The sequence below is a fragment of the Siphateles boraxobius genome, unplaced genomic scaffold, assembly GCF_051911475.1.
Source record: "Siphateles boraxobius isolate OS27281-9 unplaced genomic scaffold, OSU_SipBor_1 86, whole genome shotgun sequence".
Classification (NCBI taxonomy): Eukaryota; Metazoa; Chordata; class Actinopteri; order Cypriniformes; family Leuciscidae; genus Siphateles; species Siphateles boraxobius.
In genome coordinates this window covers 8,016,702-8,044,449 of record NW_027509215.1, presented here as the reverse complement: position 1 = coordinate 8,044,449, position 27,748 = coordinate 8,016,702, and the positions used below count along the sequence as shown (strand labels likewise).

Here is a 27,748-nt window from a genome sequence, read left to right as displayed (position 1 = left end):
AATGAACCCTGGTGCGATTTCTCTGTTAGTGCGGTTCAAGTGTTGAACATCATCTGTACCCTGATGACACCAAACAAGCTGAAAAGATGAGTCTCGATCCGCTTCCAAACGGTGCAGTCCGAAAGAAATATGAACGCATCATGGACTTAAGCAATGTAAATTAACCAAAAACAGGACATGATGTCACAAAGTTCGATCCTAAATAAGCACAGCATGCTTGTGCTGTCATAGTGGAGATGTTGCTCATCACAGTTCAGTTCAGGCATCAGAAGCGCGTCTGCTCACAGCAGATCTTTTGGTTTGTGTGACGGAGGGATTCCTGACGCTGTTTTGACTCCTTTACACATTTATAAGCTCTTCACGAGTTCTCAGCTGGTCAGAAAACCATCATATGCAGCTACACACACACAGCCAGCGCATTTATCCCAGAACACAGCATTGTTTTGGAAGTTCGGTAGGTTCCGTCGCAAAATATACACCAAAAAAGCCGACCAATCCGATTGTGAACGTATCTCTGTGACTTTAGGTTCAGTATCTTTAGGTTCGGTGTTAAAATGCCAATCTGAGCGTTAAGCGGACCAGGACAATATATATATATTTTTGGTCCGGAACAAGTGTGAACGTCTCGGTTACGTATGTAACCCTAGTTCCCTGATAGGGAACGAGACGCTGCGTCAAACGCTGCGGGAACGCCCCTGCGTTGTGCGTCATGAAGCACGTATGGAATCAGCCCAATGGAGAGATGAAACGTCATAGGCGGGTGACGTCATCGACCAGGAAACTATAAAGCACCCCAAAAACACAAGCGCATTAGCTTCTGATAGGCTTGAAGGAAGCGCTAACGGGAGTGCCGGGAGTATGGCGGAGCGACGCAGCGTCTCGTTCCCTATCAGGGAACTAGGGTTACATACGTAACCGAGACGTTCCCTTTCAAGGGAACTTCGAGCTGCGTCAAACGCTGCGGGAACGCGAATACCCACGTCGCCATAGGACCAAATGACCGTCATGTGAGACTAGCGCACAGAGGACGAGAGCACCTGTGCCCCAGGGGTAGAGCTTAAGTCTAGGTCATAGAACTTAATAAAAGTATGCGGTGAAGACCATCCAGCCGCATCACAAACATCACTCAGGGAAACCCCCGACAAAAGAGCTTTAGAAGCAGCCATACTCCTGGTAGAGTGAGCTCGGACAACCAAAGGTGAAGGCTGGCCAGCCGACTCATAAGCAAGTGAGATAGCCTCAACCACCCACCTGCTCATTCTCTGTTTAGACGCCGGACACCCTTTCCTGGGTGGCCCGAAACATAAAAAGTTGTTCTGATTTCCTCCACAGGGCAGCTCTGTGGACATAAGCGTCTAATGCCCTAACAGGGCAGAGTGAATTAAGTTTCTCCTGGTCCGATGACATAAATGGAGGAGGACAGAAAGCCTGCAGAACCGTAGGTCTAACAATATTAGTAGGAACCTTAGGAACGTAACCTGGTCTAGGATGCAGAAAAGCTTTAACCATGCCAGGTGCAAATTCCAGGCACGAGGGTGAAACCGACAGAGCCTGCAAATCTCCGATTCTTTTTAGTGAAGAGATAGCAAGCAAAAAGATAGTCTTAAAAGTGAGAAACTTCTCGGGAACTTCTTCGATAGGTTCAAAAGGAGCTAGGGAAAGACCTTCTAATACAATGGCCAGATCCCAAGTCGGCACCCTCGTACGAACTGCTGGCCTCAGCCTCAAAGTGCCACGGAGGAAACGAGTTATAAGCGGGTGTCTCCCAAGAGAAACTCCACTGAAAGGGACGTGGTAAGCAGCTAGTGCCGCCACATACACCTTTAGTGTGGAGGGGGATAACCCTGTGGAGAAGCGCTCCTGCAGGAATTCCAGCACTGCACCCACTGGGCAGTTAACTGGGTCCTGCAGGTGTTCTCCACACCAAGAAGTGAAAAGTTTCCACTTCAAGGCATAAAGCTTCCTCGTGGATGGAGCTCTGGAGTTAAGAATGGTCTCAACAACCTCGGTTGAGAGACCGGAGTCTATGAGCTGGGCCCCCTCAGAGGCCAAGCCCACAGTTTCCACAATTCTGGGCGGGGGTGAAGTATCGTGCCCCCCGCCTGGGAGAGTAGATCCCTCCTGACCGGGAGCTCCAAAGGAGAACCGTCCAGGAGAGAAATCAGGTCCGCAAACCATACTCGGGCCGGCCAGAACGGGGCTACTAGTAGTAGACTGACCCCGTCCCGGCGGACCCTCTCCAGAACTCCTGGTAACAGAGCAATCGGGGGAAAGGCGTACAGACGTGACCTCGGCCACGGCTGCACCATAGCATCCAACCCCAGGGGGGCTGGAAGAGTGATGGAGAACCACCGATGACAATGAGTGGTCTCCTTGGAAGCGAATAGGTCCACCTCGGCGCGACCGAAACTCAACCAAAGGAGCTCCACCACCTCGGGGTGGAGTCTCCATTCCCCTGGCCTCGGCCCCTGCCTCGACAGGGAGTCTGCTACCACATTCAAATACCCAGGGAGATACATTGCTCTCAGAGATAGTAGCTTCCCTTGGGACCACAGGAGGATCTGACGGGCCAACTTGTAAAGCCGGCGAGACCGCAGGCCCCCCTGATGATTTATATAAGAGACCACCGACATGTTGTCTGATTGAACTAACACATGATGGCCTCTCAGGTCTGTTAGGAAGTGTTTCAGAGCCTGAAACACAGCCAACATCTCTAGACAATTTATGTGCCACGAAAGATGATGATCCTGCCACAGACCTTGGGCTGGGCGACCACTCATGACCGCCCCCCACCCTGTGAGGGAAGCATCCGTCGTTAGCGTTATGCGACGACAAAGAGCCCCCAGCACAGGACCTTTGGATAGGAACCAAGTTTCTCTCCACATGACCAGAGCACGAAGGCAGCGCCGCGTGACTTTGAACGTGCGGAGCGGATTTCCCCTCGGGGAGAATCCCTTGGTCCTGAGCCACCACTGTAGCGGTCTCATGTACAACAGGCCGCAAGGTATAACGTTGGACGCTGCTGCCATCAGACCCAACAGTCTCTGAAACTGCTTGACAGTGAGTAGCTGGCCTAGCTTCACTTGTTTCACAGCTGAGAGAATCGAAGCGATGCGGGTCGGAGAGAGTCGCGCCCGCATCGATACCGAATCCCAAACGACACCCAGAAAAGTGGTCTTCTGGGAAGGAGATAATACACTTTTCTTTGCGTTCAGCCTCAACCCCAACTTTCTGATATGAGCGAGGACGACATCTCGATGCCGAACCGCCATCTGCTCGGTCTGAGCTAAAATCAACCAATCGTCGATGTAATTGAGAATACGAATGCCCTGAAGCCTCAGAGGCACTAGTGCTGCATCCATGCATTTCGTGAAAGTGCGGGGAGATAAAGCTAGGCCAAACGGAAGAACCCTGTACTGGTACGCCTCGCCCCCGAAGGCGAACCTCAGGAACTTCCTGTGTTGTGGAAGGATGGACACATGGAAGTATGCGTCCTTCAGATCTATCGTGACAAACCAGTCCTCGGACCTGATTTGAGACACGATCTGCTTGATAGTGAGCATCTTGAATTTTAGCTTCCCTACCGAGCGATTCAATATGCGCAGGTCTAAAATTGGACGCAACCCCCATCCTTCTTTGGAACGATGAAATATCGGCTGTAATAACCTGACTCCAAACTGGGAGGAGGAACCCGTTCTATAGCCTCTTTTTGAAGGAGCGTTTTCACCTCTTGTTCCAATACCAGAGCCTGCTCGGGGCCCACCACTGTGTGCAGAACCCCTCTGAATTTTGGTGGACGACACCTGAACTGGATAGCATAACCCTTTTCTACTGTCTGCAGGACCCAATGAGATATTTTTGGAAGGCTTTTCCACTCTGCCAGAAATTCTACTAAGGGTACCAGCCTCTCGAGACTGGCCTCTGGTGTAACTTGAGCAGCAGACGCAGCGCCCTGTAACGGCGCACCGGCAGGGAACAACTGGTCTGACCGCTCTGAGACCCTCCTCAGAGGGAGCGAGCGTCCCTCGGGAAAGCGCTCGCTGGGATCGTCTGTGCCCCGGCATAAAGGCGGGGTTGACAGAACGAGCCCCTGAGGGCACCGAGGAGGAATGGGCACCGTAAAAAGAGGTGAACACCTTTCCGCCTCGGTGGGGACCACCCTCAGCATCCTGAACGGCTTGGCGTCAGGACTTCTTCTTAGCCGAAGCCTTCTTAGCCAATATAACTGTCCTCAGATCAGTTCTACTGGGAGAAGGCTTCGGCTGAGAGTGTCGCGGCTGAGCCCACTGTCCAGCAGGGGGAGCACGAGACGCGACACTCTGCCTCTGCTGCGCTCTATGTGATGAGCTCGAAGACGGCCGGGGCTGCTCCCGCCCAGCAGCCCCAGGGACATGAACTTTAAGGGGAAGAAACTTTTTAAAAGCTGCAGTTTGTTTCTTCATCTAAAAGAAAAGCTTTTTCTCTCTCTTTAATATTAGTCTGATTTAACCACAAATGTCTTTCTGCGGCCACCAGAGCTGCCATAGAACGACCCATTAATTTGGCCGATTCTCTGGTGGCACGCAGGGATAAATCAGCAGCCTGACGCAGTTCGCGAACTACGTAAGTACTGACCTCCTCACTCTCACTCATGTCCCTTAGCAGATCAGCCTGGTATGCCTGCAAGATTGACATAGTATGCAGACATGACGCAGCCTGACCTGCTGCCGAATATGCTTTACCCACCAAAGCCGAAGTGTTTCTTAAAGGCTTGGTGGGTAATGCCGGTGCCTTAAAAGATGATGCTGCTTCGGGGGAGAGATGGCTCGCAAGTGTCTCTTCCACACGAGGCAAAGCACCATAACCATGAGCCTTGGCTCCCATAATATTAGCGTATGTTGAAGTCTGGGGACTAAACACTCTATATGACACCGGTTTTCTCCATGATTTCGACACCTCGGTGTGGAGATCATGGAAAAACGGCAGGCACCGGCGTGGAGGCTGCACACGTGACGGCAAAAATCTCTCATCCAACTTTGATTTAGAAACAGACTCCTGTCTAGTCACTGGCCATTCAATATTAAGTTTTTCAACAGCTCTTGTTAACACCTCCATAAGCTCATCACTCTCAGGAGTGTGGGGTGGCGAATCCTCCACATCTCCCTCAACACTAACAACATCAAGTTCCTCAGAACTGGATAGCTGCAGCATTGGTGCCTCAGCCCGAGCGGAAGAAACCGCAGCGCGTGCTTCCGAACCCGGGACTGAGGCACTGGATCTCACAGGTGAAGGGAGAGATAAGGCAGAGCCCGTCTCAAACCCCGCTGTGAGATCCATCTGCGATCCCCACGATAAGCGCCGCCGCTCTGCCTCGGCAGAAGCGGGACCCGAACCGCGGGGAGCGCGCACCGAACCGCTCTCCTCAAAGAGCGATCGGCGGGAGCGGAGCGTCCTTAACGGCAAACGCTTCGCAATGCTCACAGTCTGCTCCCTCGAGAGCAAACTGGGCATGCTGAACTCCCAAACAAACAACACAAAGATCATGTGTATCCCCGCTCGTTAAATAACGCGAGCAGGGAGGAACACACTTTCTAAACTGCTGTTCGTCCGCCATAATCTCTCAATATATATATATATAGGGATAAATTGTTTGTGTGGTGCAGGGTATGTAAGACAGACAATATCACACAGGGACAGATTCACATGTAGCGCGACTGAAAGCACAGAAGCTAATGCGCTTGTGTTTTTGGGGTGCTTTATAGTTTCCTGGTCGATGACGTCACCCGCCTATGACGTTTCATCTCTCCATTGGGCTGATACCATACGTGCTTCATGACGCACAACGCAGGGGCGTTCCCGCAGCGTTTGACGCAGCTCGAAGTTCCCTTGAAAGGGAACACTACAAGTGTGAACACAGCCTTAGAGGACCATATTATCCTTACAAGAACTCCATGATATCTCTTAGAAGTGTTTTTAACCCTATAAAGCCTGCTGTATTAGCTATATGTAATACATTTCTTAATTACCAATATGATCAAAACTTTGCTGCAAAACCTTTTGCACACAATCTCCAACATGCCTTCTTGTCTGACTGATAGATTATACTTTTTTAGCAAGCAAAGTGTCTTTTAGTATAAATAATAATGATAAAAAAATCCACCTTCAGCTGGTCGCGTGTCTTTTTGCTGTGAAATCTTCACTGATTTTTATAAAGTAAATGTAAAAATAACTTTTTTATTGTTAGTAATATTTCAAGATGAACACTTAATGGACTGAAGCAAGTTTACTTGATTATCCATGTATAGTTTTTTTGAAAAATCATGTTCAAATGTGAGTATAAAATATGATCATCAGGTTTTAGATATTTTAGACACCAGCATTTAAATATCAGTTTACTAAGACATATTATAGGGAGATATAGTAATGACTGCTATTTATATGTATTTTATGTCAGTAGTCTGATATATTGTTAGAAAGATCTCATTGATTTACATTACAAGCATCTGAATTTCATCTTACGTTTAGACCATATAAATATGAGCATCTGCACCAAATTGCATATTTTTACTCTGTTTGGGCCTCTGAATAAAATTGAGGTGTTTTTTCATCCGGGTGTTTTTTTATCCATATTTTCACTGTATCATACCATATGAGTTATAATGGCCTGATGATTAAAAAAGGATACTTGACAAGAGCAAAAAACAAAAATAAAAATAAATAAAAAAACATGAAAACTTTTATTTTTAGTTTTTTTTATGATTTTGTCAAAAGGTTCAACAAAATTTTCCATAAAAAAAACAAAAAAAATATGTCAGACTTTAGAGGGTCGAGCATCACAAGCAGGGTTTGACATTAACTTGTTTGTAACATTAACAGTTACTAGCCAATCAGCATTTTCAGTGGCCACAATTATATAAAATAAATACCACATACCATAAGGAAAAACTGACGAATTCTTATAAAAATCTCATCATTTGCTGTCACTTTAAGACCTGATGCACAAATCCATTATACTGTTACACGTGCGTTTTCTTTCTCAACTGTTTACGTTCGCTTAAAACACAACTGCCTGTGTTTACATGAATACTTGCCGAGACCGGCATTTTGACATTATTTTGTGTGTTTGACTGTTTAAGTGTAACTCAGTTTAGTCCTGAGAGGCGGCTTTATGTGCTGCACTTTGGGTGTTTGAGCACAAAATCTGGAGGAATGAGTAAAAATGATGCGCAATACATGCAATCCCACTGCGAAATTCAAGCCCTGTAACAGCAACAATATTCATCCAGAGCAAATGAAACGAGTGAGAGGAGGCGGGTTTGTGTGTCACTCGCTGTCGGAGAGATTAGAGAGAGAGAAAGCGCAGCTGGTATCATGTATTTATTCTGCGAAAAATTATTATTGGGAGTGTTTTTAGATATTTCAGTGTTGATATGTAACACAACATTGCACTTAGTTTAAGACTTTAATTTACAATTGAAAAATGTATATATTATATACAAAATTCAATCTGCAAAAACAGCTAGTAGGAGTGACTGCGTTACACGCCACTGCTGAAATACACACGCATTTGTCGGGTCGGCGGGTGTTAATGCCAAGCCCTGATCACAGGATATCTGTGCAGTGGAGGGTCATGTGATCGGACGCGCTGCTGATCATCAAACCTTCATGACTTCATGTTGAATTCAAAATCTCTCATGCCGATTCCCTCTTCACACATTTCAAACACGATTGACCTCTCTGACCCGTTTCCCTCTTGCAGTCTGTTAATGGACGCAGCGATTGGAGTGTGTGTAAATAATTCCTGCCTGGCCTGTGCCGGGATTTGTCAGGTGACATCGGCACCCTGCAGCGTGTTAGCGATGAGAAACCCATCACACAGTGTTTCAGAGGAGCGTTGGGTTGACGTGCGTGTGTATGAATAGACTGACGCGGTGAAATTGAATGTGTAAACGACAGCATTTCTGCTACGGCACTCAAGGTTGAACGCTGCTTTTCTGTTTGTTTGTTTTGACTTTCTCTTTTCTGTAGAAGGTCACTATTCTTTAACTGCTCAGAATACTATAGTACTGAAATAATAAGTCTGTCATTCACTAGCAAGCACAAAAACTGCTGTGAATACTGAAGAAAGATGAAAGTAGGAACTACAACTCACCTTTACTGTTCCCATCAGGGCCTCGTAATACGGTGCACTCTTCAATGACTCCGTAGGGCTCAAAAAAGCGGTACACGTCCTCTTCTGTCTGCTGTTTATTCAACATGCCCACAAACAGCTTCCGGTCCTCTGAAATACAAGCACAAAGAGAGAATATAAACTTCTACTGTATCATTTCAGGTTTGATCTGCTTTCAAAGTCAAATTTTGCTGGCTTCAGTGCAGATCGTATTCATTGTATCAAATATGATGAAAGGATAACCCCGGATATTGTCAAATAATCCCCAAACAATAAATAAATAATCTTTTTGTTGCATGTGCACTGAAAAATAAACATACTGCACGACCAGTGCAGTCCGACACAAACAAATGATACGGATGAACAAATGACTCTTTTGAGCTGATACTTTGAATCAATCAATCAATCAAAAAGACTCCAAATGAACCTTTCTGAACCAGTGTCCTGAATCAATCAGGGGTGCGTTTCCCGAAGCCAACTATGGTCGCAAGTTCCATCGTTACCAATAGAGTTCAATGGAAATTGCGATCATAGTTGGCCAACGATGCTTTTGGGAAACGCACCCCTGAGCAGTCACTGAATCAACTTACTGTCGTCATAACTGTCAATCCTGTCTGGCTTAAAAAGAACAACATTATTACAATGTTAAATGCACTTGGTTTGTGACACTTAAATCAGTATAATCACTGACTGAATGCTCATAAGACATGTTAAGAGTCACACATTCATTCACAAAAGAAGCTTATATATATATATATATATATATATATATATATATATATATATAAGCTTTTTTTGTGAATGAATACTGTATTTATATAAAGCCTAAAAAAGCTTCTTTATAAACGCCTGTTAAACATCCAGTTTTTTAAACAATGGAACAAAGATAAATCATATCAGAATGTTTACACCTTTAATATAAAAAATACAGCCTATGTAATGCCACTGAAACCTTATTCATATTTCTGAGAAAAAAATAAAAAAATAAAAGCTTAAAATAACCTTAGTGTGTACACACACTTTTGGTATATTTTAAATGGTTTAAACAAACAAACAAACAAACAAATAAATATGTAGCAAAATATGTTGTTTGTGTGTTTATAGTTGAAACACAACGGAGACATAGTAAGCAGTGATTTTGTGCATTTGCGTGTCACTCACACACTCTCTGAGTGTCCAGGCCTGACGCCACAGCAGACTTTATCATCTTTATGAGTCTGTCCCCATCAGCACTGAGCTATTTACAGCAACACACTAACACCAGACACACAGACGGGAGCTGGATCTATATTAAGCAGCAGTAAAACGCCATCAAGTGCTATACAAGGCCAAAACCTGCACTCACACACACACACACACACACACACACACACACACACACACACACACACACACACACACACACACACACACACACACACACACACACACACACACACACACACACACACACACACACACACACACACACACACACACACACACACTTTATGGTCCTGATGGAAACAGTAAAGACTGCACATCCTTCACTAACCTCTCCTCTGGGATGTGTTACAACAGTGAAGCTTTCACTTAGCGGTAGCAAACAAAATATACAGTGTGGGGTAGTAACTGATTACATTATCAAATTCCAAAAATTAAGAACTTGTAATATATTATATTTTGTTTTAACTAAAAAATGTTGTCATGTAAAATGTAATCAGTCACTGACTACAATTTGTAATCTACCCAGCTCTCTATCTCTCTACATATGCATATATTTATATATAATTCATTTTGAGGGTATGAGATTCGGGCCAGTCACCTATCTCAAATTCTTATTGGTCAGTGGATGTCAGATGTATCTATCAGATTGTGAACTTCTGGAGTGTCTCAAATCCTTGTGTTTGTCCTTGCCATGCACAATCCAATTTGAAGTCAATGTATTTGCAGTGTTCTTTAAACTGTAGTGTGATACGTGTCCAGAGTTTTAGTCTAGTTGTCGATGCACTGCTTGTGTTAGCTATAAAAATAAACACACACCAACACAGCATGTATAAAACAACAGACTCTCGGCACTGAGATACTCATTCATACAAACATCTCACAGCGACACACACGCTTCTACCATCCAAACACACATTCCCTCGCTGTTTACCCTTGAATCCAAGTTGCCTCATCTGTGTGCGTGCGTGCGTGCGTGCGTGCGTGCGTGTGTGTGTGCGTGTGTGTGTGTGTGTGTGTGTGTGTGCGTGTGTGTGTGTGTGTGTGCGTTCACTGCTTTGCAGGCAGTAAGTGTTTGAGATCTTTCTCTCTCTGTATGCCGGTTGCAGACTATTGCATTTGAGTTGCAGTGCTGCGGATCTCTGACCTGTAGCCTTTAATGAGAGAAACCACCTCACACACACACACACACACACACACACACACACACACACACACACACACACACACACACACACACACACACACACACACACACACACACACACACACACACACACACACACACACACACACACACACACACACACACACACACACACACAGAAAGAGAGGCAATACACAGAAATTCAGCTTGGTTCACTGACGCTGGTGCTCTCTAGAAATAAACCCATAGGAAAGAGAAACCACAGTGAGATCTGTTGGGTTAAAACAAATGTTTGGTTTGATTAAAACGAACCCTGGTGCGATTGCTCTGTTAGTGCGCTTCATTTCAATAAGTGTGAACGCTGCCATCTTAACTAATATTTTGAATTCGCTTTTATTTTTATATTTTCAGTGTTTTAGTTTTTAATTTTGCTTTTGTTATTTTTATTAACTTCTTTTAAATATTTCTTTATTTTATTTTTATTTCAGTTTTATTAATTTTAGTTAAACTTGCAGTATTTTATTTAAATTAGTTGCCAATGCAACATTTCTAATGTTCACTGTTCTTTAATATAATATTTAAATGTACCTATTATAATTTTATTTCAGCTTTATTTCAATTACAGAAAACAATGTTTAATATTTTACAATGTATATATTTTAATATTTTTTACAATAACAACAGTGGCTCAGGGAACTCAATATAAACTCAAACATGTCTCAAATGATCTGAGCTGCTCCACATTCATTGTATAGCTCTATATACTCTTACTGAACTATAATTTTTGAAACATTAAATGAAAAATAACTGAGATCTCCATTAACCGAAGAGCACAATTCCAGCACTAGTAGTGGATCCAAATGGATTTGAACAACTCCTAAACACTTTCAACTAAAGCTAATCCTGCCTCCTCTACTAGAGATGCTTAAACACACAGCATTGTTCTGTAAGCACCACAGTCACAGTGTGAGAAATCATCCTTATTTAAAAGTTGTCTCTGCATAATAAGCTGGGACAGAAGAAAGTATTTTAACATCGAATCTCTCGAGCAACCTGTGAGCAATAAAAAGCTCCTCTCGGGAACTGTCACTTTGATTGACAGACAGACTAAATTGCTGATGATGCAGATAAATTACCTTATCCGTCAATAAAGCATACTACAGAGACACCATATTTACAATTTATATTAGACCACTGAAGCGTCTCTCTCGCTCTCTCGTGCCAGATCCTGCTGGCCACAGTTCTAATTATCCGCACAGACCCCTTCATTTGCTTCTCATTAGCATGTTGAATATTCATGAGTCTAATCTGTTAGCCCCTCCCTCCCAGGGGTCCGTGGCAATCTACACACACCAGCTCTGCTCCGAAGCCTAGCGATCTGCATTACACACGTGTACACGGCACCTCAAGAGGAAGTGACTGATTTTGATGTCAATGTTTTCATCGTTCATCAGCTGGAGAAATAAAATCGTTCTGAATGTGATTCTAATGATATTGTTTCCATGTGCAGTTGTGGTGTGGACTCTGCTAGTTTTTTATATTGAGTAGGATTCTTGGAGATACTGATATAGATATAGAAGTTATCAGCTGAGATAGCTGAAATACAACAAGTTTGCGGTTTTTTTTAAATATTTTATGTCACGTAACGTTTATTTTATTTCAAGTAACAATTTTTTTTTCTCATTTTCAAAAAAACATTTCTCCTTTTGATTTAGTTTAACTTGATGTACTAAAATAACAAAAAACTATACATAATACAAATACTAGTACATTACAAATGAGAAAAATAAACTAACAAAATGAAAATGGAAAATATATTTTTTTAAAAACAGTCAAAATATAAATAAAAACTATAATAGTATCATGATAGGAAGGTGATGACCAACCTTTATGTAACATTTAATCAAAAGAGGTTTTCTAGCATTGAAAATAAAATTTCATTTTAATTTCTATGGAGTATGTGCATTAATGTGTGAGGAAAAATCCATTTTTGAGAGAAAGGCATCAGAGAAATGAGAACGGAGAAGTGGGAGAGGCTGAAAGGACATGACAAAAAGTGGGAAATGGAAGGAGAGATGATGCAAGGATGAGTTAAACGTGTGCAGTCCTGAGCTGTGCTTCTTTGTGCCGGAGGGAACTTTAATGTTCAAGACCTCTTCAGCAATAAAGGACACACACACGCACACGCGCACACACACACACACACACACACACACACACACACACACACACACACACACACACACACACACACACACACACACACACGTTTAAAATGTGCCATTGGGGTTTGGAGTAACAATGAGAAGCAGTGTGTGTGTGTGTGTGTGTCAGGGGCGCAACTACCCAGTGTTAGAGGGGTATGCAGCAACGATTTTGGCGCCCCCCAATACACACACATATATATATATATTAACAATGTTAACAAATTATAAAAAGTTACAGAAAAAGTATACATATATATATATATATATATATATATAAAAAAAATAATAATAATCATATTGTGTGTAGCTGTCATTTGTATCAAAATGATCATCCATCAAATCTTCCTTATCCCAGAAAATTTTCTTTTTTTCTTTGCAAATCCCTGTACTTGTGACAATGACAACAATGATGACATAAATTATGTCAATGAACAACAACAACAACAAAAAAACAGAAACAGATTTTGTCCAAGTGGTCAACAAAAGCCTCGTTGCTGTTTGCCACTTGATCATACATATTATATAGCACAGATCTTTAAAGAGAGAGAGAGATGTGACCCTAAATACAGCTTCCATGTCACCCAGCAGATGTAACAATAGCTTGTATGTTTGTTTCCATGATAAACCAGCCTTATTGCATAAGTCATGTTTTCCAGCTTCTAGTCATTTATTGTGCATGATACCTTATATTTTCCAGTTGTTATTTTACTTTAATAAAATTGAGATATGTCATGCATGGGATTGGTACCATAAGGTTTTACCAAAATCTAAATGTAGATATCAGCAATATTATTTTGCATTAAGTTAGCAAACACTTGCTGTTAACATTAATATTTGCAAGCCTCCAAGCTTGGTAGCAGATCTACGCATGATTCCATGGTAAACCAGAGATATTGCATTAGTTGTTTTCCAGATTCTTGTCATTTATTGTACATGCTACCTTATATTTTTTTAGTTTTCAGCTCAGCAACCTCGGTTTTGCATATTCTAAACTAGCTAGCTCTGGCTGCTACATTACCAGAGTTAGCAAACGTTAGTCTGTTAACAAGAATATTTGCAAGCCTCCTCCAAGCACAAACATCACATACCTGTTGCATTTCACCATCCACTTATTTAGCTGCTGTCGCATCCCTTGACATGCCATCTCCTTTAACCTCCTTCTTTTTCTATTTTTAGCCCCTGACCGCTTTTTTGCTTCATTCACTCACTCAGCGCTCACGCGCGCGCCCCCGCCCGCTCGCGATATTACCCTTCTATGTCAAAATAAATTCTATGATGGAATATTATGAGGGCGCCGGCGCCTACTCTAGCCTGTTAGTCCTCTAAAATTTATATAACTTTTTTTATATTTAACTTGTATAACTTTTATATAAATGTATATAACTTATAAAAAAATAGATTTTTTTTAACCATCGATTTGGTGCCCCCATGATGCGGCGCCCCTATGCGCCGCATATAGCGCATACCCACTTTTTGCGACACTGGTGTGTGTGTGTGGATATCGTCTGTGAGTTTATAACATGAATGAATAACATCTGGAGCTATTGTTGTTGGCTTCCACCATCTATAGACCCCAAAAAGAAGTGAACGCAAAAGCTTCTACTTAAAGTCGGCATCAAAAAGTAGTTGTGTACAGTCTTTTCTTCTCTATTGTGACGAATATCTGAGTGAAACGGCTTCTCGAACAAGAACAAATGTTGGGCGAGGCTTGATTTTGTCATTGGGGAATTGATTGGATGGTTGTGGTTTGCTATTGGTGGATCTAATGTGAGTGACAGGTTGCCACGGCCTCATGCCAGTAAACGCATTATCAGGAGAGAAGAGATGAAGGAGGGTAAGTTATTTTGAGTAAAGATTGCAAGGCACATTTAAAAGAAAATAATGATGTGCACAGATCAGAGCATGTGAGCGGAGCGGGGAGCTGAGCGGTAATACTTCCTCCTGAGCGCCTTTCTGAAGATTCCGCTACGCTCGCTCCGTCCGCTCAGCGCCGCTCGCTCTACTCAGAATGCCCTATTGTGATTTGGTAGTTCGAGAATCCGTGAATTAGCTTAAGCAATAGTGTGTTGGTTATGGAGTTCAAATATTGTTTTAAGGCAGGTGCGAGCCTTATGCATAACATGCATCTTGTTTGTGTGTGCGTGTGTGCGTGCGCGCGCGCGTGTTTTAATATACCTGTTTTGCAACTGCAGTTATGTTCACGGAAATAAAATAACGAAAATCAAATATATCTTTCAGTTATTGCATTTAATAAGCAAGTTTGCCAAAGGGCTAGACATGTTTTTTAATTAAGTTAATTTAATGCATTTAAATGAATAAAAAGAACAGACTTTTATTCAGAATCACCCCGAAATAACTTCTATTTACAATCCTAGCTACTGTAAATGATACATTTATTCCAGATATTCATTACAAAGTACAAACAGAAAGCAAGTAGCCTACAGAGACATTTTATGTCTGAGCGGGATCTGAGCGGGATTTGTTTTACCGGTGAGCGTGAGCGATTCATCAGTGGAGCGTTCACTTGGGATGCGAGCGACTGAGTGGAGCGCACGCGCATAGAGCGGAATATTGAGCTGAGCGTCACACCGCTCCGCATCGCTCACATGCTCTGGCACGGATTAATCATATATAATAAATTCTGTAATATTGTCCAACAATCATTGTCCATTTCGATTTCATGGTGACTTTAAGCATGCTTGAAGTGCATTATGAAATGTGCAAGTACTGTACATAAATGCCTTCTCAGTGTTGCCAAAAGTGGCACTAAAATGAAGAGAATCCTGCAGAGCAATCTAGTTCAAATTAACGATGAACTGTATGCTTGTGTGAAGTATGATTTTAGCATTAGATATTCATACAAACTATCTCATCTCTACAAAATCCCATTTCAGCAAGTCTGATACGCTCAAAATTATGGAAGCTTGTTTCCGCCACAGAATAAAGTTAAGTAAAAAAGTTATTTTACGACTTTTTAATTCACAATTCAGATTTTTTTCTCGCAATTGTGAGTTTATATCATGAAATTCTGAGAACACATCATTCAGAAAAAATCTGAATTGTGAAATAAAAAGTCGTAAAATTACCTTTTTTACTTAACTTTATTCTGTGGCGGAGACAAGCTTCCATAATTTTGATTGTGTGTTATAAAGTCAGAATCGTGTGATAAAAACTCACTATTGTGAGTTATAAAGTCAGAATTGTGTGATAAAAACTCGCAATTGTGAGTTATAAAGTCAGAATTGTGTGATATAAACTCGCAATTATGAGTTATAAAGTCAGAATTGCTTGAAATAATGTTGCAATTGCGAGTTCGAAAGTCAGAATTGTGTGATATAAACTCACAATTGCGAGTTATAAAGTCAGAATTGTGTGATATAAACTCACAATTGCGTGTTATAAAGTCAGAATTGCGTGAAATAAAGTCAGAATTGCGTGAAATAAAGTTGCAATTGCGAGTTAAGTCAGAATTGCGTGATATAAACTCGCAATTGCGTGTTATAAAGTCAGAATTGTGATGTAAACTCACAATTGCGCGTTATAAAGTCAGAATTATGATGTGAACTCGCAATTGCATGTTATAAAGTCAGAATTGTGATGTGAACTCGCAATTGCATGTTATAAAGTCAGAATTGCGCTAAAGTTGCAATTGCGAGTTAAGTCAGAATTGCGTGATATAAACTCACAATTGCATGTTATAAAGTCAGAATTGTGATATAAACTCACAATTGCGTGTTATAAAGTCAGAATTGCGTGAAATAAAGTTGCAATAGCGCGTTGTCAGATTTGCGTGATATAAACTCGCAATTGTGAGAAAAATAGTCCGAGTTGTGAGATAAAATGTTTTAAATTGTTTAATTCCGTGGCGAAATAATCAAGCTTCCATACAAAATGACTGACGAGCTGAGACCAACGCTTTGATTGGCTAAACAATAGTGTGTTTCGTGTGTTTTCCAGGGTGTAGGGCTGTCACACAGACAGCTGTGAGATCTCAGGACACTTATCTCACTGATATCTGTGGGACGTTTTCATGCTGTTCAATAAAAATATTGCTTTCGGCACATTTAAATAATATCTACAGGATTTCACAGAAGTATTCGCACAGTGTTTGGCTCAGTATGTAATCTCGGTCTGCCTCAGACTGACAGAAAACTCGCCGCAGATCAAATAAATGCCTTTATTAATAAATCAGGAGACATTAGAGTCTGTCAAACAGCATTTGATGATGACAGAGCCGCGGACAGACTTCAGCGAAACACTGAGATATTCAACAGCGCTCGGACACTTCATCCCTCTGTTCCTCATCTATAAAGCATTTAAGTGTGACATCACATCAGATGCTACCAGATGATCGGTAAAAGAATGAGATTTTTGTATTTTGAAGAGAAAGCAAAGAGATTTTAAATGTTACAAAAGATTTCTATTTCAAATAAATGCTGCTCATTTGAACTTTCTATTCATCAAAGAATCATGAGCAAAGATGCATCAAGGTTTTCACAAAAATATAAAGAAGCACAACTGTTTTCAACATTGATAATAATCAGAAATGTTTTTTGAGCAGCAAATCATCATATTAGAATGATTTCTGAAGGATCATGTGACACTGAAGACTGGAGTAATGATGCTGAAAATTCAGCTTTGATCCCAGGAATACATTATATTTTACAATATATTCACATAGAAAACATTCTAAATTGTAATAATGTTTCACAATAGTACTATATATATATTATGTATGTGTGTCTGACAAACCTGTATAGAATATTTGCTCAAAATTCATATTATCATCTTTGACCGCACAACAACTCTGCAATGGACTCCTACAGAAATATATGAGCTGCCCTTTTCACCCTAATCTTAACAGAGAGCACACACTCCTCACAGCTGCAACACACACTCCTCACAGCTGCAACACACACTCCTCACAGCTGCGGATCCGGAACAGTCCGACCGGCATGTGGAACGTTACAAATCTGCAGAACAGCATGATTTCAAACTTTAAAGTCTTCATGTGTCTGTTCTCGACTGAGACGGGAGTATAAACCTGCTCTTCACACAGAAATCAAACCGGCTCGTAAGTGTGTTTGTGTGCAGACAAAGAAACTGAAAGAAAAACCTTTAATCTGCGAGGAGAACAGTCAGCGTTTTACATGCAGAGAAACAAGAAGGCGGAGTTCATAAATTCTGAATCTTAAACCTCAGATCAAAACCACAAAACATAAATCACCCATGAAACTTCAGTCAAACAAACTGACGTAAAATGAGTGCAAAATTAGATGGAACTGTTATCTTAAAATCTCCAAACCTCAACATGCTTATGAATCCAAACTCCTTCGGTGTTACCTGGCAAAATAAGCTAGTCATATTTTAGAGATGCCTCATATTTCAGTGAAAAATGTAGAATTGGTCGCAATACAGAGAGGTTTTAACTAAAACTATTAAAACTGTTTATAATATCAATATATACTGTATATATATATATATATTTATTTTTTATTTTAATTTTTTACAAATGTTGCTTTGGCAACTAACTCAAATATAATGAGTTAAGTACTAAAATTACAAAAATTTAACTTAAATTAAAGCTAAATAAAATACAAAAACTATACAAATGACAAAAGAACATAAAATTACTAACACTTTAACGACTCGGTTACTAACGTAACCTCGGTTCCCTGAGAGGAGGGAACGAGTATTGCGTAAGTAGCTTACGCTATGGGAAAACTCCTTTTCTCGAGAATATTGAAGTCTTTATGTAAAACGCATTGCAGCTGCACAGCTGACAGCAATGAACGAAGGCAGCTCGGTCATTGGCTGTGCTGCGGCAACTTGCTCGAACCAATGACGGGGCGACTCTGAATGCGCGACCAATGAGCGCGCTTCGCGCCCGCGCGCGTCAGAGCCCGCCAAGATGGGCGTGGCCAAGAGCTATATATTGGGCGCCCCGTCATGAGAGTTCTTTAGGTTAAAACGACTGAAGCGAACTAACCAAGCACAAGCACGGCAGCTTACGCAATACTCGTTCCCTCCTCTCAGGGAACCGAGGTTACGTTAGTAACCGAGTCGTTCCCTTTCGAGAGGTCTCTCCTATTGCGTAAGTAGCTTACGCTATGGGAACACCATGCAAAACGCCGTGCGTGCTGAACTTCGCCTTATGATAGCCAGAGGCAGGTGCCTGAGCTAAAAAAGCAAAGTTATCATCCAACTAGCCGGCAGAGGCGAGCTTTATATGTGGGAAAGAATACAGAGCGGCTAGAAGGCGCTCAGTGTGACACAAGCACATACATAATCTAGATACGAACTCGTAGTTCAACTAGCATCATGCTGATAGTACATTGGAATGCAGTGTCGGGACCTGTAGGTTGTAGAACCTGATAAATGTGGACGGTGAGGCCCAGCCTGCCGCCGCACAAATATCCTCGATTGGTATCCCGCTCGACCATGCCCAGGAAGAAGCCACACTCCTGGTGGAGTGTGCTTTGACTCCCCAGGGGCATTGAAGTCCCTTAGCTTCATAAGCCAGCGCTATAGCTTCAACTATCCAGTGAGAGATTCTCTGCTTTGAAACGGCGGAACCTTTCGTACGGCCGCCAAAGCATACAAACAGTTGTTCTGTCTGTCTGAATAGGGCAGAACGCTCCAAATACACTCTGAGAGCCCTAACGGGGCAGAGTAGATTAGCGTCGTGTTCGTCTGCTGGGGACGATAGCGCAGTTAGGGAGATAACCTGTGCTCTGAAGGGAGTGGTGAGCACTTTAGGAATATACCCATGTTTCGGTCTAAGGACGACCCTGCAGTCGTTAGGTCCGAATTCTAGGCAGGCAGCGCTTGTCGAAAGCGCGTGCAGCTCGCCCACTCTCTTGACCGAGGCGAGTGCCAGCAAGAGCGCAGTCTTGAGCGAGAGCTGTTTAAGGTGCACGGTTCGGAGTGGTTCGAACGGAGGCCCTTTAAGAGCGTCTAGGGCAGTAGCTAGGTCCCAGATCGGCACTGAGGGGGGGCGTGAAGGGTTCATCCTCCTAGCGGCCCTTAGGAAACGAATAATTAGGTCGTTTCTTCCCAATGGACGTTCCATTACAGGGTCGTGTGATGCTGTGATGGCCGCCACATATACTTTGAGCGTGGAGGGGGCGCGGCCCGCCTCCAGAAGCCCTTGTAGAAAAGCGAGTACGTTCGTAATCTCGCATGTTTCAGGGTTCAGGCCCTTGGCATTACACCAGACACTGAACACTTTCCATTTCTGGGCATATAAGCGTCTCGTGGAGGGCGCCCGCGCCTCAGCGATGGTTTTTAGTGCTCCGCTCGTGAGGTTCCTGGGAACCCGTTGAGGGGCCATGCATGAAGGGCCCACAGATCGGGGCGGGGATGAAATATCATCCCGTTGGCCTGACTGAGGAGGTCTGGCCTCAGTGGAATCGGCTGTGGTGCAGATTGCATTTGCATCAGATCTGGAAACCATGTTTGGTTCTTCCAGAGTGGGGCTATCAGCAGCACTGCGTTTTTCTCCTCTCTGACCCGACTGATGACCTGCGGTAGCATCGCGATCGGGGGAAAGGCATATAAGGGACGGCTCGGCCAGCTCTGGGCGAGCGCATCCATGCTTTTCGTGAAGAAAAGAGGGCAGTGCGCGTTCTCCTTGGAGGCGAAGAGGTCGATCTCCGCTTTGCCAAAGGTTTTCCATAACCAGTGAATCGTCAGCGGGTTGAGAGCCCATTCTCCTGGGAGAATTTTGTCTCTGGATAGCATGTCCGCCCCCTGGTTCAGGGCACCTGGCACATGCGCTGCTCTCAGCGAGCGCAAGTTTGCTGGGACCATAAAATGAGTCTCCTGGCCATTGAATGCATGGAGCTCGACCTGAGTCCACCCTGGCGATTTATGTACGATACTACCGTCATGTTGTCCGTTCGGACCAAGACGTGTTCGTTTCTCAGCTGTGGGAGCAGGGCTCTGAGAGCCAAAGCGACCGCTTTCATTTCCAGACAGTTTATGTGTAGGCGCTTCTCCGGGTTTGACCAAAAGCCGGAGACAGGCCTGCCCTCGTAAAGGGCCCCCCAACCTATTTTGGAGGCATCTGTCGTTATCATCTTTCTCCTTGTGTTCACACCCAGACTCACGCCTGACTGGTACCAGTCGGCGGCTTTCCAGTGCGTCAGGGCTTTTATACAGCCGTGGTTCGCTCTGATTAAAAGGTGGCCCGAACGCCACGCGTGAGTAGGGACGCGGCTCTTGAGCCAGCGTTGGAGAGGGCGCATATGCAACAATCCTAGCTGGAGTACGGCCGATGCTGAGGCCATGAGACCGAGCATCCTCTGAAACCGCTTGACGGGGGCGAGCGCGCCCGCCCTGAATGATGTTGCAAGGCGCCGGATGGTGAGCGCGCGCTCTGATGAGAGACGCGCTGTCATTTGCATCGAGTCTAGAACTATTCCCAGGAAAGAAATCCTCTGGCTGGGAGATAGTATGCTTTTTGCAAAATTGATTCTTAGACCCAGGTATTCTAAATGGCTGATAATCCAAGATCTGTGTGTTATTAACTGACTCTCTGATTGTGCTAGAATCAGCCAATCGTCGAGATAATTCAGTATTCGCACTCCCCTTCGCCTTAGGGGGGAAAGTGCTGCATCCATACATTTCGTGAATGTACGGGGAGCCAGGGACAGGCCGAACGGAAGTACTGTGTACTGGTACGACTGTCCCTCGAAAGCGAATCTCAGAAACGGCCTGTGATGAGGCGCTATTGGAATGTGAAAGTAAGCATCTTTCAGATCCACTGAGAGAAACCAATCTCCTGGGCGTACTTGCGCGAGGATATGCTTGGTTGTTAACATTCTGAACGAGCGAATCATTAGTGCTTTGTTCAGGTGTCTGAGATCTAGGATGGGGCGGAGACCGCCATCCTTTTTCGGGACGAGAAAATAGCGGCTGTAAAAACCTGCCTCGCTCAGAGAGGGGGGAACAGTTTCCACAGCGCCCTTTTCTATTAGTTTGCGCACCTCGGTGCGTAGAACATGTGAGCACTCTTTTCTCACTTTCGTCTCGACCACAGTCGTAAAACGTGGTGGTCTGCGAGCGAACTGGAGCGAGTATCCGTGCTTTACTATATTCAATACCCATTTCGGCATATCTGGAATATTTTCCCATGCCGCTGCGTGTACAGATATGGGCTGAATACAGGCTAGGGGCGGGCCGCTGTGACGCAGGGACCCGGCCAGCGAATCGCCTGAGCTCATAGCTCTCAGAGGCGCGGGCGCGCGCTGAGCAGCTGAGTGAATGGGCGCGTGTGTGATTACAGCAGCGCGCGCTGTGTCTGTAAAACTCGCAGCCTGGGCTGGGGTTGTGTTTGACACTGTAAGGACAGTGTTTATAAGTGGGGGTGCATAAACAGTGGTAGGCACACGCGTCACTTTTATAATGTTTCCCGCTTTTACTGGGGATGAATTTATAACTGTGTGAACAGTGCTTGTGTGTAGTGGTGCGTACATGACCGTAGGCACGTGATCTACATTCATGGGGTGCGCAGCTTGAGCTGGGAATGAATTTGGCACTGTTTTGACAGTATCTGGGAATGCACACTTTGTGGACATGTGAACCCTTAGTGACACAGGCAGAAAAAGACTCTTTTTGTGTTTCTGTGCGTCGCCGTAAAAACGGCGTTTGTTTGCAGGTGAGCGAGCTCTGTGACTGGCCCATTGACTGCTGTATGAACATATCCAGCCGCCTGTAAGGGGACTGGGTAATGCTTGAGCTTTTGCAGAGAGAGTGGTCCGGCTTTTGCGAGACACGCACTCTCTCTTTTCATTCTTGTGGCTAGGACGGCTTTCGAGGCTCGGGGTTCAGCACAATCTTGGGCCGAGGACCCCGTCGCTCAGAAGGCGGCTTGCGGTTGTGAGAGCGCGAGCGGCGTCGAGCGTCAGCCTGAGGCGCGGGCTGAGAGGCGGTGGGGGCTGTTCTAGCCCGCTGCGGCTGCGGCGGCCTCTGTCTGCTCTGCGATGAGCTGGAGCGCTTGGGCAGGAAATGCCGCATAGCTTGTGAAGCATTCTGGGCCTCAGTGAAGCGTTCGGCGAAACCCTTAACCGCCGGTCCAAACAGCCCGCTGGTGGAGATAGGCGCGTCGAGAAATGGCGCCTTATCCGCGTCCTTCATCTCAGTCAGAGTCAACCACAGATGGCGCTCGAGAACAGTCAAATTAGCCATGGCACGGCCGATAGACTGGGCGGCGGCCTTCGTGGCTCGTAGGGCTATGTCAGTCGCGCTGCGTAGGTCCTTAAAGGCTTCGGGTTCGGGGCCAGACTCGTCCATAGAGCGGAGAAGCTTGGCTTGGAACACTTGAAGTACCGCCATAGAGTGAAGCGCTGATGCAGCTTGGCCGGCGGCGGCGTAGGCGCGACCGGCGAGAGCTGAAGTAGTGCGGCAGGGCTTCGAGGGGTGGGAAGCTTTGGCTTTCCATCCGGTGGTGGAGGGCGGGCAGAGATGATTGGCCACGGCCTCCTCGAGGGGCGGTGTTCCCTCGTAGCCTCTTTCCTTCGCGCCGTCCACAGAGGAGAGCGAGGAAGAAAAAGAAGGCTTTAGGCGCGCAGAGTGGGGGGCTTTCCACGACTTGGTGAGTTCGTCGTGAACTTCCGGGAAGAAGGGAGAAGGCCTTTGCTGAGGGGCCTGCTGGCGCCCCTGCAGAAACCACTCATCCAGTCGGCTCCGGGTTGGTTCTTCGGGAGAAGACCAATCGAGCCCGAGGTCTTCCACGGCCTTAGAGAGAACGCGGATAATCTCGCTATCCGCGGGGTCGAGAGTGGAGCCCGGCCAGTCGTCCGATGCAGCGTCGATTGACAAGCTGTCATCCATTCCCCCGTCGTCCTCGGACGCGCCGAAAGTCACAAGGCCCACCGCTCTGCTAGAGGGGTGTGGGTCCGGCTGGGTGAACTGAACCGGCGGTGGGGAAGGCAAGAGCGGCGGTGAAGCACGCGGAGACTGGCTCGGCGTGACGTCACTGAGCTCAGGTTCAGGAAGCCTCTGTGAGCGGCGCTTTTTCTTAGTGCGCGGCTCGAACAGAGGGATGGCGGCGATGGGCTCGCTCACGGCGAAAGCGGCGAGGCGAGCCCGCAGTGCGGAGAGACCCAGGTCGTCACATTCGGGGCATCCGCCCTTGGTCAAAGCAGCTTCTGCGTGGTCCCGGCCCAGGCAGCGAGCGCAGATGATGTGACGATCCCCGTCCGGGAGAAGGTCTCTGCACGACGCGCAGGAAGGCATTTGAAACAACGCCTTGGAAAATTTGCTCTTTTACAAGTGTCGCAGAGCGAACAGATGTAAATACTTGCGTGAGCAGTACGCCGGATGGCTCAGTAGGATCGCGTTAGAAGGCGGCTGAAGGTGCCGACGTCCTCGTAGCAAATCCCGCTGGTATGCTTTTCGACGGCGAAGCTTCAATAATCCGGAGGATCCAGCGAAGAAGGTGTTCGCTGAAGGAGATTAAATCTAAAGAACTCTCATGACGGGGCGCCCAATATATAGCTCTTGGCCACGCCCATCTTGGCGGGCTCTGACGCGCGCGGGCGCGAAGCGCGCTCATTGGTCGTGCATTCAGAGTCGCCCCGTCATTGGTTCGAGCAAGTTGCCGCAGCACAGCCAATGACCGAGCTGCCTTCGTTCATTGCTGTCAGCTGTGCAGCTGCAATGCGTTTTACATAAAGACTTCAATATTCTCGAGAAAAGGAGTTTTCCCATAGCGTAAGCTACTTACGCAATAGGAGAGACCTCTCGAAAGGGAACTACATTTTAAATCAACTTAAAAATAAAAAAATACGCTCATTCAAAACATTAATAAAGGGTATAAAAATACTGAATTGCTTGCTAGTAATTGGTACTGTATGTTAACAGTTTAACATACAGTTGTCATGAAACAGAAGGAGTCACAAAGTTAAAGTGATCAACAGGTTTATTTGCAGAAGTATGTGATAGCAACGATGGAAGCAGTGGAGTAACTGAAGAATATAGTGTTCTTGATGGATAATGGTCTTATCTGTTCTGAAAAGCAGATGAGGATGGATGGAGAACGTTGCCAGCTGTGGTGGGAAAAATATGCGTTCTTTACAGAAAATGAATGGTTTTGCAACTTTAGGGTACAAAAGCAAACAGTTTTAGTATATTTGTGATGTACTTCGCACTCAACTGTATCGCAAAACCACACAGCTACGTTCAGCAATTCCTGGAGAGAGGAGGGGAGTAATGACAGTGGGCGGGGGGGGGTTTTGTGTGACGTCCACCTGTGAATGCAGACACACACGATGGCTGGATTGCATTTACATTACGCTGAGATCCGATCACAATGCGTCCTCGACTACCTCCGAACCTCGACACGCTGATCGGATAACATTCCCATCAGAAGCGAGTTTACAATTTTCTTTTCAATGTGTATGTGGACAACATCCAGATATAGATTGCACTTTAATGCCAAGTGTAAACCCATAGTGCATAGAGACACAGCATATAAGAGATGAGATGACTGAGAAAATCAGGAGTAGCTTACACGCACCACAAAAGAAAAACAAAAAACACTGGTGAATTCGCACCATAAAACATGAAATAAACACTGGTGAGTAAACACCATAACACATTGTTACTCACTGCTATGACTACACACACATAGGCCGATGGAGGCAAATGACTGAAGACAAATCGTACTGGCAGGTATCGTGCAGGTAAGGAGACAGGTAAGGAGAAAGGCAAGGAGTCAGGTAAGGAGTCAGGTAAGGAGTCAGGTAAGAAGACAGGTAAGGAGACAGGTAAGGAGACAGGTAAGGAGACAGGTAAGGAGACAGGTAGGAGTCAGGTAAGGAGACAGGCAAAGAGTCAGGTAAGGAGTCAGGTAAGGAGACAGGTAAGGAGTCAGGTAAGGAGACAGGTTAGGAGTCAGGTGGGAGTCCGGTAAGGAGTTAGGTAAGGAGTCAGGTAAGGAGTCAGGTATGGAGTCAGGTAAGGACTCAGGTAAAGAGTCAGGTAAGGAGTCAGGTAAGGAGTCAGGTAAGGAGTCAGGTAAAGAGTCAGGTAAGGAGTCAGGTAAGGAGTCAGGTAAGGAGTCAGGTAAGGAGACAGGTAAGGAGTCAGGTAAGGAGACAGGTAAAGAGTCAGGTAAGGAGTCAGGTAAGGAGTCAGGTAAGGAGTCAGGTAAGGAGTCAGGTAAGGAGACAGGTAAGGAGTCAGGTAAGGAGTCAGGTAAGGAGTCAGGTAAGGAGACAGGTAAGGAGTCAGGTAAGGAGAGAGGTAAAGAGTGAGGTAAGGAGTCAGGTAAGGAGTCAGGTAAGGAGTCATGTAAGGAGTCATGTAAGGAGACAGGTATGCAGACAGGTAGTGATGTGTCCTCCCGTTTCGAGGCTTCGAAACGTGTGTCGAGTAATCCGGGATGATTTCTGTGAAGCGCGTATCGAGGCTTGTGTCGGTGACGTATGTGGTGACGTTTGAAGGGAACGACGAGACCAGACCAGGGAGCATAGGAGAAGTGTCTCTTTATAGGGCGTGCTGATGATGAGGTACAGGTGCTGATGTAATCAGGTGATGGCTGATGGTGTGCAGGTGGGAAACATGAGGGATGCTGGGAAGTGTAGTGCGGTAGAGGTGACAAAGCTGGTGTGGTGACTGGATACATGACAACAGTATCTTTGCTGTTGTTGTTATTATTTGCCTTAATTTTAAATTTTCCTTAATTTACACTGGCTGTTTACTTGTCTCGCAGTGGCGTAACAAGCCAACACCGGGCCCTTATGCAGGATTATCAAGGCGTGGGCCCTACTACAGCATGTGATGACGCAATATCCACGAGTAGGCTACAATGAATAGGACAGGTTAGGATCATAGGCTGCATTTACACTTGGCATTAACATGCGATCACCGTGATCCGATCAAGCAGATCGGATCATAAGCCAATCAGGACACGGTTACACCTGTCCACATCAAGTGGCTTCTGTATCTGGATAACAGATCGGATCTCGCATTCCCGCGAAAAAAACAACAACTCCGGTGCAAAGTCAACCTGAAATGGTGGGTTTTCTTTTAAAAACAGTTTTCAGTCGGGGTACATTTTACAAATCTCGCAAAATGAGGAGGATGAAGAGGCTGCAAGTACTAATAATGTGGATAGATGCCGTAATGGAAACGGTATAGAGAAACATATCCGAGAACGTTGCCAGCTGTGGTGGGAAAAATGTGCGTTCTTTACAGAAAATGAATGGTGCTACAACTTTAGGGTACAAAAGCAAACAGTTTTAGTATATTTGTGATGTACTTCACACTCGAATATATCGCAAAACCACACAGCTACGTTCAGCAAATCCTGGAGAGAGGAGGGGAGTAATGACAGTGGGCGGGGGTTTTTGTGTGACGTCCACCTGTGAATGCAGACACACACGATGGCTGGATTGCGTTTACATTACGCTGAGATCCGATCACAATACGTCCTCGACTACCTCCGAACCTGGACACGCTGATCGGATAACATTCCCATCAGTGTTTAGACTCATCTTTTCAATGTGTATGGGGACAACATCCGGATACAGGTAGCATGTTAATGTCAAGTGTAAACGCAGCCATAGAGACACAGCATATAAGAGATGAGATGACTGACAAAATCAGGAGTAGCCTACGCGCACCACAAAAGAAAAACAAAAAACAGTGGTGAATGCACACCATTACACATTGTTACTCACTGCTGTGACTACACACACACACACAGGCCTAGGTCCAAATACATAAAAAAATATTCTCACTTACATTATAGCTGCATTTTCCAGGCTATCCTCTGTGCGAAGTTGTCGATTAAAGAAGCTTCCTATTTTTGGTAATTTACTCATTAATTTCTCGAATTCCTCTTTTCGTTTTCGCTTTTGAAAGCCACTTTTGTGTTTGTAATTTGACGACGACTCCATATCAATATTTTCTGTCTCAATTTCAACGTTTTTACTGTTTTGCACGCAATACGCATGTTCACTTACCGACCCGGGGATTCCCCAGTCCCAATTCGAAACAAATTACTCTAAAATCCATCATTGTTCGTTTCAC

The 27,748-nt window shown here is 44.8% G+C and overlaps 1 protein-coding gene across 2 annotated transcripts in view; it reads right to left on the bottom strand.

The window, feature by feature from the left end:
• The window catches only part of LOC143731314 (CUGBP Elav-like family member 5), a 224,452-nt gene that overhangs the window by 62,188 nt on the left and 134,516 nt on the right, over nt 1-27,748 (bottom strand). For both annotated transcript variants that reach the window (XM_077222155.1, XM_077222156.1), the window contains exon 4: nt 8,132-8,260. In XM_077222155.1, coding sequence (XP_077078270.1) covers nt 8,132-8,260 — 129 coding nt within the window. The remainder of the gene's footprint in view (nt 1-8,131; nt 8,261-27,748) is intronic.